The 19,732-nt window shown below is 34.6% G+C and overlaps 2 protein-coding genes across 2 annotated transcripts in view; both read right to left on the bottom strand.

Annotated features, from left to right (window-relative positions):
• The window catches only part of C2H3orf38 (chromosome 2 C3orf38 homolog), a 136,201-nt gene that overhangs the window by 10,558 nt on the left and 105,911 nt on the right, over nucleotides 1-19,732 (bottom strand). The gene's annotated exons all lie outside the window — the stretch shown is intronic.
• EPHA3 (EPH receptor A3) overlaps nucleotides 1-19,732 on the bottom strand; it is a 145,339-nt gene that overhangs the window by 124,838 nt on the left and 769 nt on the right. The window contains exon 2 of the mRNA XM_053456904.1: nucleotides 4,558-4,622. Coding sequence (XP_053312879.1) covers nucleotides 4,558-4,622 — 65 coding nt within the window. The remainder of the gene's footprint in view (nucleotides 1-4,557; nucleotides 4,623-19,732) is intronic.

Below are 19,732 nucleotides of genomic sequence, written 5' to 3'. Positions count from 1 at the left end.
TATGAACAAGGACACTCCTATATTACAGTTCAAACCAAAAGCAGACTGAATGTCTGCTTTTCAACATCTTGTCCCATGCGATTAAAACATGAACATCACAAATCCAGAACCAAGAGAAAGTAAAGTTTCTGCATGACATTCACAATGAATACAGAGCTGAGGTATACTGTATGTCACAGAGTTATATATTTTTCCCTATTACTGTTAGATAGTTTGTTTTACTTCCACAAACAATTTAAAAGAAAAATATTAAAACTTTGGTTGTTTTAATATGGTTCTGAGATGGTTCTAAATTAGGAACACAGGATACGGAATTTCTGTGTTGGTCTCAGCGGTCCATAAATATGAACCTTTAGTGCTAAATTGTGAAAAACATACTATTTTGGGATTCTCCCTGCTAGAGAGAAATACTGATCATGTATATACAATGTGCATACCTGGGAACTCTCTGGGTCTACGGAAGAAGCCTTTTTCCCCCTGGATCTCTGGGGCACTTTCATCTTTCTCCAGGCAGAGAAACAGGCCACACCCACTCCCCACTTATTTAAGGAAATCTGTGGCTAGTCCCGCCCTAAGCATGGTTAACCCCACCTCCATATGTGACTAGCACCGCCCCCCTTATAAAGCCACTCCCCCTTAAGAAGAGCTTTGGGTAATCTACACTAGGAAGTGGCAGGTATGTCAGCATGTGAGCGGAAACATGTACCTACAGGACTAAACAAATTCTACCTAACTAGAGTAAGTTATTTTGGTTGCTTTATTGTATAATTCAGTTATATGGATGGGGTGGTTATCCCATAAACTGTTGAGAATGGGTGATCCTGTATTTAAACGGAGTATTGCTTAAATATATTCAGAATGAAAGGACAGATTCCCCATCACTTATATTTGTCGATACTTTCTGGGCAGGTTCTAAAAGTTCTATTCTAGAATACAACAGGAACTACGGTGTAAAAAATGACAAACTGCATCCTGTATCCTGATGGAATCATCCAAATACAATTTTAATGATCTTTATGATCAATGTAGTGGTTTTAAAATATTACTCAAATGTTGTCTTTGAGTAATTCCACCCACCCTGAGAAGTGTGAATAGGGTGATGCCCGTGTGTATCAGCCTCAATGATTTATGTGAATAGAGGGTGATGATGAGCCATTGGTTTACAATGCTTTACAAGCAATAGTTCATACACAATTCACATGCATGTTTTTACAATGTGCTAATGAGATTCATAAAAAATGAGAACTATAAAGAGTTAAAATATCCATAGCTGAAACCAATGTGTTCTGCATTACCGTCGGTTCCTTTGGCTCGTCATACTTCTGGTGTCTGCGTCTACGGTGGCAGATTTGGAGGCGAAAAGCAAGCCCAAATATTTGCCAAAAGAACAGATTTTGTTCTCCAAACCAAAGAAGATTTACAGAAAGCTTAGATCTTCGTTAAAATATACTCCAACCCTGCCCAGAAATTCTAAAGCAGAACACTTCAACATTCACTTCCAGCATAATGATTTGTTATTTCAATTGAGCCAGATACGAGCACATGTGTGGTTCAGACAGTTTACACCAGAATACATACATCACCCAAGAACATACATATTGTTTTAATGAAACCCAATTGCAAGATCCAGTTATAATAATCTAGCAAACCATAAACCTTTTTCTTCATTTTTTTAAAAAGTGGTATTGTCCTTTGTCATATTACAAAATGTTAACCCAATGCTCGGGCCAGCATGGTGGACTAACACATCACAAGGAAAACTGCGGAAATTAGAAACGCGAAACACGCCGATATGGAACTGATGAGAAGACCCTTATGCTTTGCTCCATGCAATTAAAGGCAAGTGATCATTTTGATTCCATACTAGCCTTAACAGCCTCGCTAAACATAATGAAAGCAACCAATCACAAGACAGGAAAGTGATCCTACTGAAATCAATGCGCCAATCGTGCGTGCATGTTGGAGGTCTTATTAGACCCCCGGAAATCTGGCATGAGTCCTAGCTGGAGTTGGCTGGAGGTAAGTACCTCGCACATGTGAGGTCTCAGGAGGAGATTCCTTTGGCCGAACTCTTTTCTTCATAGGACAGGATCCGGGTGCACGGAATGTGCATAGAAGGGATTCAAAGGAATCTCTCAATGTATTTACAAGCAAAAAAGGGGCAATTAAAAAAAACATTCAGTTATCCTATCCATTAAAGTTCATATAAGGGTTGGGAGTGTACCTTTATTTTTTTGTTCTTCGGAAACACTGACACTGTAACCGAGCCTCTGCTTGGATTGTATTACGAGTGCCGGAGTAACTTGCCAATAATGGTTAAGCAATTGTTACTCACGCTTAAACAGTCAAATACGTACATGTTTATATGAGCATTTAACATGTTACTTGCACCTGGAAGCTCCTCGTTGACTTTAATCTTCCTTTTAATACTTCCAAGACATTTTATTGCTATCCAGAAATCAAAGTTTGGTCTGCAGTTTTTTTTGCAAGGGAAGACAATGATTCATGGAAAAGACAATGCTATTTTAGAGGGTTTGGCATGCCGTCAACAACGAGGTGTGCCAGGAAAAGCATATACAATGATGACAGATATATTAAGTACCTGTGATATAAAGCACCCGTGGTGGGAGAACAGATAGAATTACGTTAACTATGTAAGGATACATTTATTAAGTAAAAATAAATAAGTAAATAATTAATTTAGCCCTGTAATTGGCGGACTGAATTACAATGGCGTTTAACGGATCGTTCGTAGATGAATCCTGTCTTGTATACCTCTCCGGCACTTAATGGTTAAAAGCAGGACATTCTAAAAATGTTGGTAGGCTTTTAAGAGCGCTGCCCCGTAATATTAGGTCAACTGCTAAATATGCGGCTTGGGCTTTCAGAGTCGCAGCTGTATTAGGCTTCTCGGTATTGAGTGGATTTTGATTTGGTGGTGTGAAATTGCAGCCTAATTTTAATAAGAGAACAAAGACGCCACGTCTTTCATCTGATGGAAATTTCATGGGGAGCTTCCAATGTGGCATTACACAAATCCTGTGGCAGTGGTATAATTGGGATGGTATTATTGTACATAAGTAGTGTGGGTGAATTCAATTGTCAAGATCTTTGGAAGAACTAACGCATATTTAAGGGTCCAAGCAAACTTTTTTGTTGACATTGATATTTTTAATTTGCAAATACACTTATTTTTTTTATCATTTATAGTGAATATATAATGACCTATAAGATTTCAAGTATTTATCTGTGTTGTAGTTGAGCTTAATATAAAAACGAACCTGGACATGATCAAATATACACAATAATCACCCCAAGAGACAAATACTGGAGGTTTTTTTTTGATGGGACACATACCGGTAGGGTTTGTTGATGGGACACATACCGGTAAGGTTTGTTGATGGGACACATACCCGTAGGGTTTGTTGATGGGACACATACCGGTAGGGTTTGTTGACGGGACACATACCGGTAGGGTTTGTTGACGGGACACAGACCGGTAGGGTTTGTTGATGGGACACAGACCGGTAGGGTTTGTTGATGGGACACAGACCAGTAGGGTTTGTTGACGGGACACATACCGGTAGGGTTTGTTGATGGGACACATACCGGTAGGGTTTGTTGATGGGACACAGACAGGATAAGGCTAATGCACCCAGGATATGCAAAATATTGGAAGGAGATGGGTTGGAAGCAGACAACGGTAACACGTAGTTATGCATTTCTATGGTTTATGGAAAACATGGTAAAGTAAATGTAAAAGTATTTGGATCAAGAATCTACCCAGACAGCCAGCTGACCCTAAAGGGACAGTCCCATGAACCACAGCTCCACCAAGGAAGAATGTGCGTTAAAGTACTTTGTAACCTGTATCAAAGGAGAAAAAACACTTACCTTGCTAAAATACTGCTCCTCTGCCCTTTGTGGTTCATGCCAGTTTAGGGCTTTTTGAAGGAGACACTGGCAAGAAATCCCCACCACAAAAATTAATGGGATCGCTTTCTGCGCATGCATATGAAGGCTCCTGTTAAACCCCCTTAAACTTTTGTAAGTTTTGTAAGTGCATATGATGGCTGGAGGTTCCCTTTAATGGATTTCCTAGCACACAGACTACTCCTTTTCTGGATTTCTAGCATATGTAACCCATCACTATATAAGGCGGAAATATATGAGAATTGCTACTTAATGTCTATAAAGATAAGAAAAAGATCACAAATCTCAAAAGTCACACAATCTCACGCACATCATTGCAAAAGTATTTTCTGAGATATATCACTCATAGATATACGATTTAATAATTAATACATATTAAATCCTAAAATATCCTATCGTTATCAGCATGTGCACATTCTCAGCGATAAAATGATCTCACGCGTCAAGGTATTTTAGGATTAATCACCAAAAAAATCTTTCTATATTGAGAAAAAAAATTTTTTTTTCCTTTGACGTCCGGTAGAGACTTAGCAATTCTGCAGCGTACCATGAAGAGGAAACCATCGTTAAATAGCATATTGTTCTGAAACAGCACTTTTCCATTTCACAGTCTAGTAAACTCACCCCGTGTGATGGGTAGGAAATCCAGCCCAGTTCCCCCTGAATTGCTTTCGAATCCAGAAGATTAACTACAAAAGAAGGTGAAATAAAAAGAGAAAAAGGGAATTAGGTATTTCGCCTGTGTCCAGTTAACCTTAAAGATGTGTTTATTTGTAATACCACGAAGGGTTTCATTTGTACAGGTGGTCTCGTGGATCCGAACAAGAAACACACAAATGAAACAGCTCAGCTCATTTTCACTGAAACAACAGGACCACAAAGAAGGCAGGAGCTCTGAAAACAAACAATCAGCAGGTCTTAGCCAAGGAACTTTGTCTAAATTATTTACAGACAGAAGGGCAAAAACACTAATTAAATCAGCTATGCATTTTTCCCCCCATGCGAGTGAACCCAACAGATTTAGTGATGAATTCCTTTCATATTCAAAGATGTGCTGTTGTTGAGAAGCTCAGAACGGGTATTCCACAATAAGTATTTAAAAAATAGAATTTGTGTGATTTTTTACACTTTAGAGTACTTTGATCCACGTGTTCCGCATCAAGGCTGTTACCCGTACACACATATAAAAAGAGTTCAGTAAAGAACATTCGGGATGTTAAAGTTTTCAACCTTTAAAGAGACACTCCAGTCATCGTATGCACTTTAATGTATATGAAAGTGGAGTCGTCCCTATACATGTACATGTGGTCCTCTTGTAAATGCAGAAGTCCCTCATACACATTTGCCACAGGGCCGGCCCAAGACAATGTGCTGCCTGGGTCCAAGGATGAAATGCCCCCCTAACCACTCCCAGCAGAACCACATCCATTATCCCTGATCCCATGATAAATAAAACTAAAATGAACATGAAGTGATATGCACACACATTAAATACCCAGACACACACACAGTAACATACCCCCCCACACACATATACTAGCATACTCTCACACACACTGTCACACACACTAACATACCCACACACACACAACTCACTTACCATGGAAAAGCCACAGGGAACCATGTAAGTATTTGTGTTGCCACTTTCCTCACCTTCTATTTGCCACGCAGAAGATGCATTTTGCCGAACACTTCTCTCAACGCACGATATGGCAAATGCTCTGGGCAGGGGTCTAGTGAGAACCCCTATGTGGAAATCACTACTGATTTCAGTGGATGCCGTTTCCCCACCACTGATTGGCTGCTTGTGGCACAAAACACTGGGGCACAGTAATCCTTAATTTCTACTAAAGTTAAGGGTTTGTTCTTTTTTATTTTCCATAGGTTTTAAGAATTCTTCGTGCTTACTGGGACAATAAATTGGGAGCTTGTAGGAAAGCTGAACATTTTAAATCCCTGATATAACTATGCATTATCAAGGGCAAACCCAATGAGTGTCTCCTCGAAGGACTGAGCCACCCCTGCACAAGCAACAGGTAATGTGGGAGTAATTGGCCAGGCATTAAAATGACTTCCATAGTGCTGTTATTGTCATGTTGTTCGGTGTTTCTGCATTACCTTACATCACGATACTATGCATTGAGGACTGTTTAATACAGCGAGTATACAGAAATCTCAATATCCATAATTTTAATCTAACCCCCTTAAAATGTGTTAAACAGAAATATATTTTGGATGCCAAGCCAACTGTGGTGGGCTACTGAAGCCAAAAAGAGCAACAGGGGACATTTGTAATACACAAAAGCAGAATATTTTCCATGTTCAGCCGTGGTTTACTGCATGTTTATGGCATCAGACACACAATATTGTTTATGCATCAAGTTTCATAAAGGCTGGGAAAGTGTGATTCAAATTACTCAAATCTGAGATAGCAGCCTAAGAAGCAGAACGCCAAGGTTCTTAATGCCGACCGGTGTTCTACTACATTCTAGCTTGTTTGTAAATCAGATGATTTCCAAGACAGTAGGATAGTACTGTCGGAAGGTCGGGGTCTGGCAAAGGTTTACGGGGCACAAAGAACTAAAATTCAGTGGTCTTTTGCGGAAGTGCATTTTTTTTTACTGACATGTAAACATTTGAATGTAATTTCGCTAGTTTAGGCGAGACAGAGAGATTTGGTGGGGTATTTCCATATAGTGTTTGTGTGGTCAGCATTGGTTTTGTTACATGACAATTTACTGGAACCAGAATACACCTGTAAGACTAAATACATTGAATATAAACATTGGTATGGTTTTTACTGTAACAACTACTAAAAAAAATTAGATTTTGACCAGAAAAAAAGTAATAATAAACAACTTGATTTAAGTGGTGATAGAGTATTGTTGGCCCAGCTATGCTCCGGCCTACCAGACAGTCAAGCATTTTATTTTGTTAAAAACACTCTGTACTAAGAGCAGATTACGTATCACTTCCGTGCCAATAATGTTAATTCTTAACCACAGAGGACACTCTTGGTTTTTGTACAAGAAAATATTTTTTGCAATACAGATATGTTTATTTACCATCAAACAGTCAACCAAAGAATACAATCAAGTGCACTTTGGCAGACTGTGCTTAATAAAATTAAAACAATATTCATTTTGGTTTTTACATATTTATTCAGTCATCTCCTTATCTAATAGATATTAAAATCTTAATAATTTGTATAGATTTGTATGCTGTTTTCACATGCATTATTCATAAGTGAAAAACTGACCCTAACTGCTGACTTTTTATAACCATTAACATTGTTTCTAAAGTAACAAAAATAAACGTTTGAGAAACTGTCAACTTTGCAGTATTTAGAACAAATGATTTTTTTTAATAATGCTACCTAGAGATTTAGGGCTTCTTCTCCCTTATGAAAGTTGTGGCAAAATGTGACAGAATGAGCATTTACATTCCCCATCCCAATGATAACTCAATAAAAAGATTTAAGCGGGGTGGCTTCTTCCAGGGGTGTACGTATGAGGCGCGTTTCCAATACGTATATCTGCAGACTTTAAAATGTAAACATTATTACATATTATTACGTATATTATTTTGGAAATGTGAGCGTTCTGCGTTATTGTAATGTACACTGTATGATTTTATATAACGTTAATAGATCTGCAGAAACCCAACAGCTGTGGACTTTCGCTACAATACCGCAACATGTGTGCTTTCTGACAGACCATCACAGAAGCGGTAGCCAAGCACCTGGACTACCAGAGGTTTCTTAACACTGACTAGTACTCAACTAACATTATTCTGGCTCCTCGGCTTAAAATTTACATTAAAAATATAGAACGTATATGAAAAATATAGTAATAGAGTATTACTATAGGTTAAAACGTCAAAAAAACATACTGTAAAAATATATAATGTATTACATTTTTTTTTACAGTAATTAATTTTAATGACAAATAATGACCACAATGAACACAATAGATACATTTTCTGAACTCACTATGCATATGCAAAAATATGCGTTCAGATAGCATGGAACAAGGTCAAAAGTAGTATCTTCAGTAAATATTTCCTCTGCCTCAGCAGCAATGTTTGGTTCTTCTCTAAAGGAGGCATTAGCAGATAAGTGAAATTACACTACTTCACACCTCATTCTCTTATCTCAAGATACTCGAGTTTCTCTCATCTCTTTCTCAATCCCAGAACTCCCATTAAATGTACATTTCACTAAACTCTTGCTCTCTTGCCCGATTCAAACAAACTCACTACATTACTGAAATCATACGTACGAGAATATACACTGACCACTGGATGTGTAAAATGTATGTCTCAGGAGAATTTCATATGCCACAGGAAATATAAGTCATAAGGTCACCTTGATAGAGGTTGTCGGTTATATCTACGCAAGGATATATGAGTAATAGCAACCCGGTTATTTTGAAGAGAACCTACCAATGATCAGCCAGGATTTTAAAGAGTCCTGTTAAATAGTATGGGATCCTTATCAAGTCTATGCTTGTGGGTCTCAAATTATCTCAGGACCTCCTAATTTCTTTTCCTGTTGTCTCTGTTTTTAGGTTTTGCGCTGCCCTAGGCCTGATCAAGTCTAAGCGCCCACAACATCAACATTTAACACACTATCTCCTTCCCCCTTCTGAGGTCCAAGACATTATGAATACACAAGGGGTTATGCTCCATGACAATCTAGCACAGGTCTGACAATGTATTGTCGAGCGCCTCCGTCCTGAGTACTACACTCGCCCTTATTTTTGTTTCTAATATTTCTGGTTCTGTTACCTATTTATATGTAGTTTTTGTGATGTTCTATATTTTTGCAGAAAAATCTTGTAAGAATAATGATTGCAGAAAAATCATCTCATCTCCTAACACTCCAGTTTGTGGCGACCATTTTCCCCTTTTGTATTAGTAAATGTGGTAGATGCTAATACAAAAGCACTAAATTGCGTCTGATTTCAGCCTAAGACTCTCATAAGAACAAACTTTTTAAATGTGCCCTAAAACGCGGAGACCAGACACTGTAAGCAATGATTCAGATTTAAAAATTAACAAGAGACCTTGTTGTTTGGCAATAAGAACAATAGCCAACAGATAAATTGAGCTACAAATCATCCCCAGACCACATTCCTTTGTAGAATTGCCATGTTCACAGTGATTTGTGCACATACTTGCTTTATGGCACCATGCCCACAAAGCTGTTTATTAAAATTAACTTGTCTTGCAGCCATGCCTCTTGGGTTGCCCCTTTATGCTCCTCACTAGTTTTATTCTTTGTATATTAAAACAAAATGTAATTAGTCAACACAACTTAATCTAAGTGCCAAACGCGAAGAATAAATCAGTGTTAAATAATAAACTTGTGCTGGATCGTATGAGCGCAACGCGAAGCATTTCTATTATATGCATCTGCTGAAGTTTGCAAAATGTAAATGAAATTTCATTATGGTTTTAAATTTTGGATGTGTTAATATACATCGTAAAGCGCCGGCACAATGCTGGGATGTTTACATGTCAATTGCATTTTACTTTTCAAAATTTCTAAATAATGGAATCTGAAGATAAAAGTTGCACATTTTTTTGTAGAATCTGCTCTATGATATTAAAGAAGAAATATAATAGATTAACAAAACTGCGTATCTTTCATTTGTTACTTAAGTGTATTTATGCCTTTAAATAGCATTTGCTGGGTGTGTGTCAATTCCTTGATTTGTTGTATAGTTATAATAAAATACAATTTATCATATTTTTTCTGAATTGATATAATAATTGTATTTTTACTTATTTTTCTCTTATCTGCTAAATATGTGTTTACAATATAGAAACTTGTTATACAATGTAAGATGTATTGGTGTATAATATATTATAATTTTCACATGTAGATATTGACTAATGTTGCCCAATATTCAAAAACTATAATTACAGAAATGCAAGTTAATTTTAAAAATAAAAAGTAAATTAAAATCAAATGTTGATACTAAATTTATAAAGAGTTTCAAGTCTGTTAGAATTTTATAATACTTGATTTTTATTTAGAGAATCTAAAATTGCTTAATTTTAATTACTCCTGGCAGAGGAGTAGACAGCCATACTACCCAAGTTTTCCATACTAAATCCTGACTTATGGTTTGCTTTAAAATATGTATATTTATTGAGTATTTAATGTCAGAAAATAAATAATGTAGAACGGTAAATTCATAATTCTAAAATTCAAACTACACTACACTATATGAGATTTATACAATTTAGGATTTTTCACTCTTGCTTGACATAAATACAAACACATTTTGTTTATTAATAAAATCACAATATTTTAGAATTAAATACATTTAATTTAAAAAAGGTAAATACTTTGTGTTCATAATACATGTATTATTACTAGTGATTTTTATATAACAATAATAATAATTTATTTATATATATAATATTCTACAGTATTTTATCTGGCATAGTCCTTGGTGAGATGTAATAATACAATATATTATTCAGTAATTAAGTAAAGGGTAATCAAGCAAAAAATTTGAAAATATTGAACTATATAACATACTCAATGCTGCTTATAATATGGAGAAAAAAGACCACACCTGTATATCATGAAGTAATGAAGTATTTTAATAGACTATGATTAATTTCCCGCATGATAAAATACCAAGAATAATAAAACATATCATAATAAAGGCAAGCGAGCCATCACACACCCAACCCTGTCACAGCGTGGGGAGGAATGAAGTGTTTTACATCTGTATCTATGTTTATTATTTAAAAGAAATGAAAATAATTCACATTCTTGATACTGTAATTGATATTTAACGCTTTTGCAAAATCATGTTTAACTTTTATGTATAAAAAAAGGTTTTTGCGAAAGGAAATTGCAAGATGGCCTTCAAAACATCCAAATCCGGAGTTTTATGAGGTGTTTTCAAAATGTATCATAAGCAAAATCATAATGCGTGCGTGGACTCCATAAAACACACACTGTATCTTCTAAATGATTACTTGTTTAAAAAGATAATTAGAACGGATTACATTTTTAGTTTAAAGATGCTAGAGACCCAAGCGAGTTTCTGTTTGGAGAATGCAGGCCGACCATTCACTCTTAATATGAAGTTGCGCATATTGCTGAATAAAGGCCTCACATCACCTACTCTTTTGGAATTGAACACATTTGTAGCTAAATGCCCCGTTAGAAACACAATTCATTCATAGTTTTTGCTGGGAATACTTTCCATGTGACATAAAAGCAGGCACTGCTTGATTGTTGCCATAGAAACTAGGTCCTTAAAACTTTTTGGTGTTTTTTACTTGCTTGTAGGCCTAGAATCATTAGAGGCCCTATGGCCTACGATATGTGTAATATACTTATGCTAATACGTGCACGATACCCTCTAGATAACAGACACCAAATCAGACACTATGTGAAAAAGGGGTAGAAACTGGGCATTTTCTGGGCAAAGCAACCCTGATATTATTAGCAAACCCAAGCATAGATAGATAGATAGATAGATAGATAGTACATGCTTGGGTTTGCTAATAATATCTATATATATCTATATCTATATTATATATAATATTGATTTATATCTATCTATATATATGGTTGTTTTTAGAGGAGTCCAAAAGAACTAATGCATAGAGCCCCCACTGCATTATAACCACTATTTGTGGCTTTTTAGTAATGCTAAATATATGCTTTTTCAGCATTTTCAGATATAGACATTATCCAAAGTGTATATTACATATCCGATAAGCAAAAAAAAAAATGTGTTGCCACTTTTTCCTGGTTGTGAAACCCCATTTCTGATCTAACGATTAAAAACGCTTAACATTTTTACACCTAGAGTGTTTAAAGTTATAGGCATGTCAATTATAAAGCGACGTCTCCAACCCCCATGCCCGTAAACGCTGGTATTTTTTATGCACTCATTAAGAATATGTTTTCTCCAATAAATCTCAGAGGACTTTCGTTTTTATATAGAAATTTTCACATGCTTAGGTAAACACAATAGCCCGTGTATGCATGGCCAGACATTATTAGAAGGTATAAAAGAATTAACAAGCAGAAAAATAATAAACAATTATTTTTTGGAGGCTGTTCAGATCAAATACTAGAATAGGTGTTTTGATATGGGGGATCAAATGCTTATTTGATTTTTAAAACTCTTTTAAAAACAATTTGTCTTTCTAAAGCTCAAAAACTTAAAACAAACTTTTTTTGTCACACTTGCAAAAACATCGACATTTCTATTGCTTCACAGTTATCAAAATAAACATGCGATTGGGATTAGGAACTATTTTTTAACTTTAGATTGAAACGTAAATATTTAGTTTTCGCTTATGTCATATATAGCTGTTTTTGGCTTTGAAGATGTCTTTGAAAACAAAGCGCTCTGCAATTGTCAAAAGTTTTCTTCTAACAATTTGTAGCTTCTTTGATCTTAACTGTGGAGGGTAAAATTAATAAATTTCTCATCAAGTATAGAAAAAAATATATTTTTAGCCAATATAATATATAGGGGCAAATTAACATAAATATTTCCAGTGTGTAAAGAGTTAGGCATGGCGGCTTTTCTACCTATTCATCTATCTGTTATGGCTTTGTTATCATTTCATTATTTTTTGGCTATTTTCCTACGTAAATATTCCCACTTCAGACATAAGTATATGTTTGATTTGGATATTGCGATCCTTGGGTTGGATGTAGGAAAATGTATGAAATAGAATCATGGCTGCGGATAAAAATTAGTGGCTGATATTATTTTTAGGTGTTTAAAAAAAACCAATATTTTTATTAATTTAAACACATAAGAAAAAACCTCATGGATTAAGGGTAGAGCAAATTACATTAGAAGATCCACACAGGCTTCTTTGGGTGCTTTCCATGGTATTTTCAGACAGGGTAATGGTGTTTTCATATTGAAATTTGTAAATGTAGTTATTATAACATATTGTTTAATAGTAACCGCTTTGTAAACGGATATTCTGCTATTCGCGTTTCATTCCCTTCTCTCTCCCTTTTCTTGATAAACATTTCCACGTTTAAAGTTTCAAAGGGTAGGTGGATAAACTGTAAGAGAATGGCAGCAAAATGCTGCGCCAATTCACATTGTGATTGCTGATGTACATAGAATTATTAGATTATTCTGCCCAACTTTTTATGCCCAAAGAGGGGCACTTAGAAGCCTTACATGACATTAAGGAGACATCATTTTATACTGTGGTAGGTATTTATCATTATTAATATTATTTTATAAGTGCTGTATAAGTTTATTATTATTATTATTATTAAATGTTTTATATAGTACATCAGATACAGATAAGGTTACTATATTTTAGGTGACTTTTTTTTGTTATAGTTAACTTGACTACCCCATGTTGGCTATTGTTTTCACCGAAAAAAATACCTTTCACATATTTCTTAATTATCAGTTTTTGATTTATATAGCATCATATTCCACTGTGCTGTACAATGGAAAAACAGGACTTTAAAGGTTGTATATCCCTCATTTTTTAATAATTACCTGTTTATAAAAGCTTGTTATCGTAGCCACAGACTAGTCAATAACTAATTTTCACAATACAGACATATGTAAGATGTCAACAACTGTACAAAGCATACTAATATTGCTTGTGTTATAATACATCTAAATCATTGCATATCCCACCAGTTCAATATGTACTCCCAATCTGCAATAAGTACTAGGCAAAGTATTTTTACATTAGATTTCATCTCTATACGATACGAGATCATAATCCTCATTTGGTACTTTGTGGTGATACAATTATATATTTTGTCTTGAATGGCAATTGGACTTTTCAACTAGGTTCTGGGCCTTTTAACCCTATATATATATATATATATATAGTCTGTTTCTTGTTTTTTTTCATTTCTCAAATAAACAGTTATCTCAATAGACTTCATAGAGTGAAATTTTATAACATATAATAAATCACATACCCATTGTACAGCACTGTGGAATAGGGTGACACTTTATAAATAAAAACATAATGATTAATAATAATTAGAATAATTATAATAATTTGCTATCTAACTGGGAGTAAGAGCTAATACACATTTCATGTCAGCAAATTGGACCCACAACCCCTTGTTTTCCCAATTATTTAAAATTAGAACTATTGTACTGCAAGGTTGTCAGGAATCTTAAGAAATCAGATACACTGTTTGAATTTTCATTGGCAGCTATAAGACTACTCAAAAACTACTCGTTTCCAAATGTCACTACTCTAAGGACTAACAATCGAAACAAAACTGGACAACTTTGCAGATTCACTAAGCATGTCGTAATGACATATTGCGCCCCCAAGTGGATGCTAGAGGAAGAATGTAATTTTCTTGTAGAAATGGGGTGGAATGGATGCCCTTCCCTAACACAACAGACCTCAACTGGGGGCAATAGTGTAGCTACAAATGTATCTGGGGAATATATAATGTATTAACTCTTTATTGCAATCATTCTTTGGTTTCTTTATCAACAACACTTCAGGACGTTGTGTTAATGGGATTACCATTGATTTATGGAGTAGACTTTATAGCAGCAAATAAACACTTTTAATCTTTTTAGATTAAATTCTTGTAGAATAGCCTAAATGTATTAAATAATTTAAAAAAATGAATGAAATAAAAAAAGTTCACATTATAATTATTTTCTTATAAATGTAACTACCTACTCATGTATTGATCTTATTTTAATGAAATCCAAACTGTAATGTGTTACTGCTATCAAGTCTCTATCTTCTGATAACAGCTTTCACTAGGCCATTGAGTTATTTGTGTCTGTAAATATTCCTATAACTGTGACAATTACAAAATTAAACACAACCTGAAGTTTGTCCCCCAAAGGCATCCAGAGTTTCCATGACTAAGAGTACTCTCATCCCATCGGCTCAAAGGTTACAATATACGTATCCAGACTTAGGTTTCCCTTTTTAAAATGACTTGTTTCCACCAACAAACACAATCTACATCATTCCATATCCAACCGAATCAGATAGGTAAATCATTTAAGCATTGGGTTTTGCTTTAGAAATAGGTCTTCTTTCCAATGAAAATTTAACCCCTCATATCACAAAAAAGTATCTAAAGTTAATTTAGAGTCCATATTTTTATGTTAACATGTTCATGTGGTTCAGGAGGTTTTTATACAACAGATTTGTTCTAACATCACATCTCTAATGTTTAGGACAAAATATTTGTCAGCATTAACCAACTCTACTCTACTTCCCAACTGGCTTCACTTCCCATCTTCTTGGGACCATTTTATTACTAGCACAGGGCTAGACATATGTATTCCTGTGCATTGTGGGCTCCCCTACACAGATGTTGAATTGTTTGATTAACTCATTTTTTAACATTTTGTTTTTAGACATTTTGTATAAACTAATGAAATAGATTTGCCATAAGGGTCACGCAAGGAGTAGGGTGCCTCAACATGGCAAATCTTACAGTACAGTAAAGGTTAACAAATGTAGGAAATCAAAACCATAAAATATACAGAGCTACATCAGCCAGAAATTCCTTATGTCTTCAGGAAACACGTCCCAAATTACTCAGTGTTTATAGAGCCTAATTTGGGAACACACTGACTCTCAAACACGATCGTCACCTATCTCTTATATCTGCTATATATAGAATATAAAAGATAGCATCACACCAAAAAAAAAATAAAAGGAACGTGGGTGTCATTTGTCTGTAACCGATATCTTTCTCCAGGAAACCAAACATTTCTGAAATATACTGGAGTTGACAGAAGATGAAGTAAACTTAGCCAATGAAAACCCTTATTTCCAGTCAACCAAAGTAATAAAAATAGACACTTCTGAATGTTTTGGTTATGTCGTCGTAGAGCACAAAATTCTTTAATCCCATTTACTAATTCTGTTTGCGGAGAACGGAGAAAAATGGACATTCGATATAGCTCTAGATTCATCGAGCAACTCATTTATCGTCTTTCTTAAAGTATGATTATCGGTGAATCCTTACCCCCCCCCCTCCTCGTCTCTTGTGTGTTTATTCTTTAGTCTAAGTCCTTCATCGTATGCTTTTTAGCAAAGAACATTTTGTGGCCTGGAACTGAAGATTGTTATCATTAATTCTCCTCTGCTTTCCGAGGACAGAGAGATATTTACATCTTCCCATCCATGCCATAGACTTTTAATTTTTTTTTTGGGGGGGGGTTATGTGTGGTTTTTCAGCTTATAATCATTATCTAGTCTATACCATTTGGAAATAATTGAAGTAAAGGAGAGACGAAAGACAAATGAAGACCTATTGCTACAATGTCTTTAGGTATATTAGTGTTTATTATCCAAATCCCCATCTCTGAACTAAAATGCGTTCAAAGGAAGTCTTTTTCTAGACAAGTGCAGCTCTAAATCAGACACAGCTTTTTGAAGACGTTATTCTTTTTTTTTTTTAAGGACTTTATTCTCAAAGCGTAACTTATAATCATTGCATAGCTATAAAAACAGATGTTACAATTTGTTTCGCGGTGATTATTAAATACTGCAAAAAATATCATTCTCTGTCATAAGCAAACCCAAAACTGCGGGTTTCTTTCTTAACTTTGTTTATTGATGTGGGGCAGCTGTAAGGGAAAAGTACAGGACGGGGCGGAACGTTAATACCTATAATATGAGATATGTCCCCAAAATAAAAGATAATAAACATTAACTCTTTAGATGTTAGTGATAAAATCAGCCACGGATTAATTTATGCATTTATTTTTTGCCCATATTTTAATATTAATAAATAAAATGTTCTAAAAAAACTAATTATTTAATTATGTTTATTTGTTTTAATTAACATTAAGATCTTTCTTTGCTTTTACTTTTTGAATTGCTCTACACCAAACAGTATAATTTATGGAACTACATTTATTTTTTATTATTTACGAAAGAAAACTAATGTTAATTTTATATGAAAAGTTAATTATAGAAGTTTTTTCGTGCATCTTTTTTTTTTTTGCCACCTATGTTTCTTGCGTTCATAATCTAAATATTATTGAAACAATCTAGGTTGTCAGTAATAGCTTAAATAAATTTGCTGATAATCCTGTTAATGACCCGGGTCAGAAGTTAACTGTTGCACTCCATAAAGGAGCGGAATTCAACTTTTCGCTCTTAAAGCACACAGAGCAACAGGGATAGTAACTATTTCACTGCATATATATATACATTATCGGTGCCTTTTAAGAGCTCTAATAAGAACTGGGACTTTTTCTATATATTTATATTTCTGAGCTGTTCAATTGGCGGATCCATGGGATTCTCTAGTAACCAAATCAAAGTTTCTTTCTTTCTTCTTTTTTTAACTTTCCTTAATTATAATGATGATTTTTCTCTACCATAACGTCTCTATTAGTGCTGTTAGCAATTACTTATTACTACGTCTGCCTCTGACAGTCATATTGCTTTTAGGCATATTTTAAAGTAATCGCTATTTAAAGGAAACAGAATTGAGTCAATTTTCTATGTTTAATGTTGGCGCTGAGACGTTTTAATGTCTTAGCTCACGAATTGCTATTTAACATAAATGAGGTTTTAAAACCCGTTGGCAGGGCAGTGCAGTTCTCAAATCCAGCATTTAAAGAGTTAAACACAATTCTCCTCCTTGATTGGGCAGGACTGCTCTTTTTTTTTTTTCTCTCTCTCTCTCTCTCTCTCCTATATTGGCGAGTTCATTATTCCCTTTAAAAACCATAACAAGCAACAGAAAAATGCGATGAGGCAATTACGAACAAGCGGCAATAACGTAAAATAAATGTTTGTAATCAACTCAAGCACAAAGCTATTAAAGCCATTACTAAGTGTCCAGATCTGACCACAAGGTCCCAACACAGCCAAACATCTCAACGTATCCAATGGAATATCTTATACTAACCGATTTAACACAATTACATTTTTTTTAATTTTCCTTTTTTTGTAGTAAAATTTGAAAATCTACACAATAACCAAGTGAAATGAAGACGTGTATTTCCCAATGATGTGGCCTTCTAGGGAAAAAAAATCTCACACCATGGTAAGAAGCGCCATATATTTATAAACCTTGTAAAATGCATCCGTTCTGACAGCAAAAGAAATTTATTAGGAGTACGCTTTGCCCGCAGTCATGTTAAAGTGTACATTTCAGTTTTCATTTAGCCACCAACGCAGCGCGGATGGAATAGGCATGATTAAATTCTCTGCACTCTGTTCAGCGAGCGATGCAAAACTGGTGTTTAAAACCGGGAATCTTAGAAATTAAATATTATCCTAATTCTATTGTAATATAAAATAATTCTACAATTGTATATATCTAATAACACACAGATAGATAGATAGATAGATAGATAGATAGATAGATAGATAGATAGATAGATAGATAGATAGATAGATGATAGATAGATAGATAGTTTGTCTATTGTCTAATATAATTACTGTAAGTTTGAGAGCAATTAATATTATTATTTATTGTTTTATATAGCGCCCTCATATTCTGTAGCGCTGTACATTTGCTATGTTCAATACTTAATAGTAAAAAGCTGCCCTGGCAAAATTCTTTTAAAGTTGCATTTTTGAGTACTTTATAATGCATTAATAAATGCGGTGTATATATATATATATATATATATATATATATATATATATATCATGAATTCAGGTAGCTAGATCACATAATAATTTTGACACATGAGTTTAACTCGTTCACAGCCGGGAGCGCATATCTCCTCTAAGAAGATATTAAATATGGTAATATTAGGCTCCTTCTTGCTTAGTGTCAGGCCTGTAATTCTGCACTCAGTGGGAAGCATCTTGAACCTGCAAACTTCCATTAACATTCCAGAAAAAAAAATGAATTTTGGAACAGGAGCACGCAGTTAGCAAGTTAAAGGTGAAAAGTCTGTTTAGGATTTCCTGCCGAATATATTCTAGCGAAACCATTCATCACGAGCATTTATGGAAAACTTAGGGTGTACTTAACGGCCAGTGTCAGAAAGCATGGCGTTTACTCAGAGTTTATCGCTAGTGAGCAGAACTCCACACTGAAGCACAGAAGGGTACAATTCACATAGGAATCATAGCTTTAACTTAATTACACCGGATTAACTCCTTCCACAGCGTTTGTCTCATAAGCTCCACTTTTTACGATAAAGCTGCCCACATAAAAAAGCTCTTCTGTATATTTGCTTTGGCCAGAAGTCCTATTTATAAGCAACAGACCTATTGATGTAATGGTGAAGTCCTATAGTACTTAATACCAGGAGATGATATTGCTGTGATTTTAATGTATGCATGCATTACATAAATTATATATATACATAAATATATAGATATATGATGTCCAGAATTCAATATGAATATTAAATAGTAATTTCATATTAAAATAAATTACTTGTTTAAATTATTCATATATATATATATATATATATATATATATATATATATATATACACACACATACATATATATATTATGGGTCCTAACCATAAATGTATATTAGTACTGTTTACGATTGCTTACTGTGAGTTGGAGTAGCTCCTGGAGACTAAGGTTTCCAGTATCAAGTTATCTAAGAAAATTAAGCAGATGCTTTGAAAAATCCTGATTTTCTATATTCGTAACATTGGGCGGACTGGTAACTTTTTCTTCAGCAGCTAGATCGGCAATCTAGTGAAATAATGTATTTGTCTGTATATAAACATACACACGCTATACATGGACCCTGCTTAAAACCTACATGCAAGACACTTATATACAGTTACATGCCTTAAACACCATATATTCCAATCAGTCCCTG

This window comes from Spea bombifrons, chromosome 2 (genome assembly GCF_027358695.1).
Source record: "Spea bombifrons isolate aSpeBom1 chromosome 2, aSpeBom1.2.pri, whole genome shotgun sequence".
NCBI lineage: Eukaryota > Metazoa > Chordata > Amphibia > Anura > Pelobatidae > Spea > Spea bombifrons.
The sequence above is the reverse complement of the archived record's forward strand: the minus strand, read 5'-3'. Positions and strand labels throughout refer to the sequence as shown.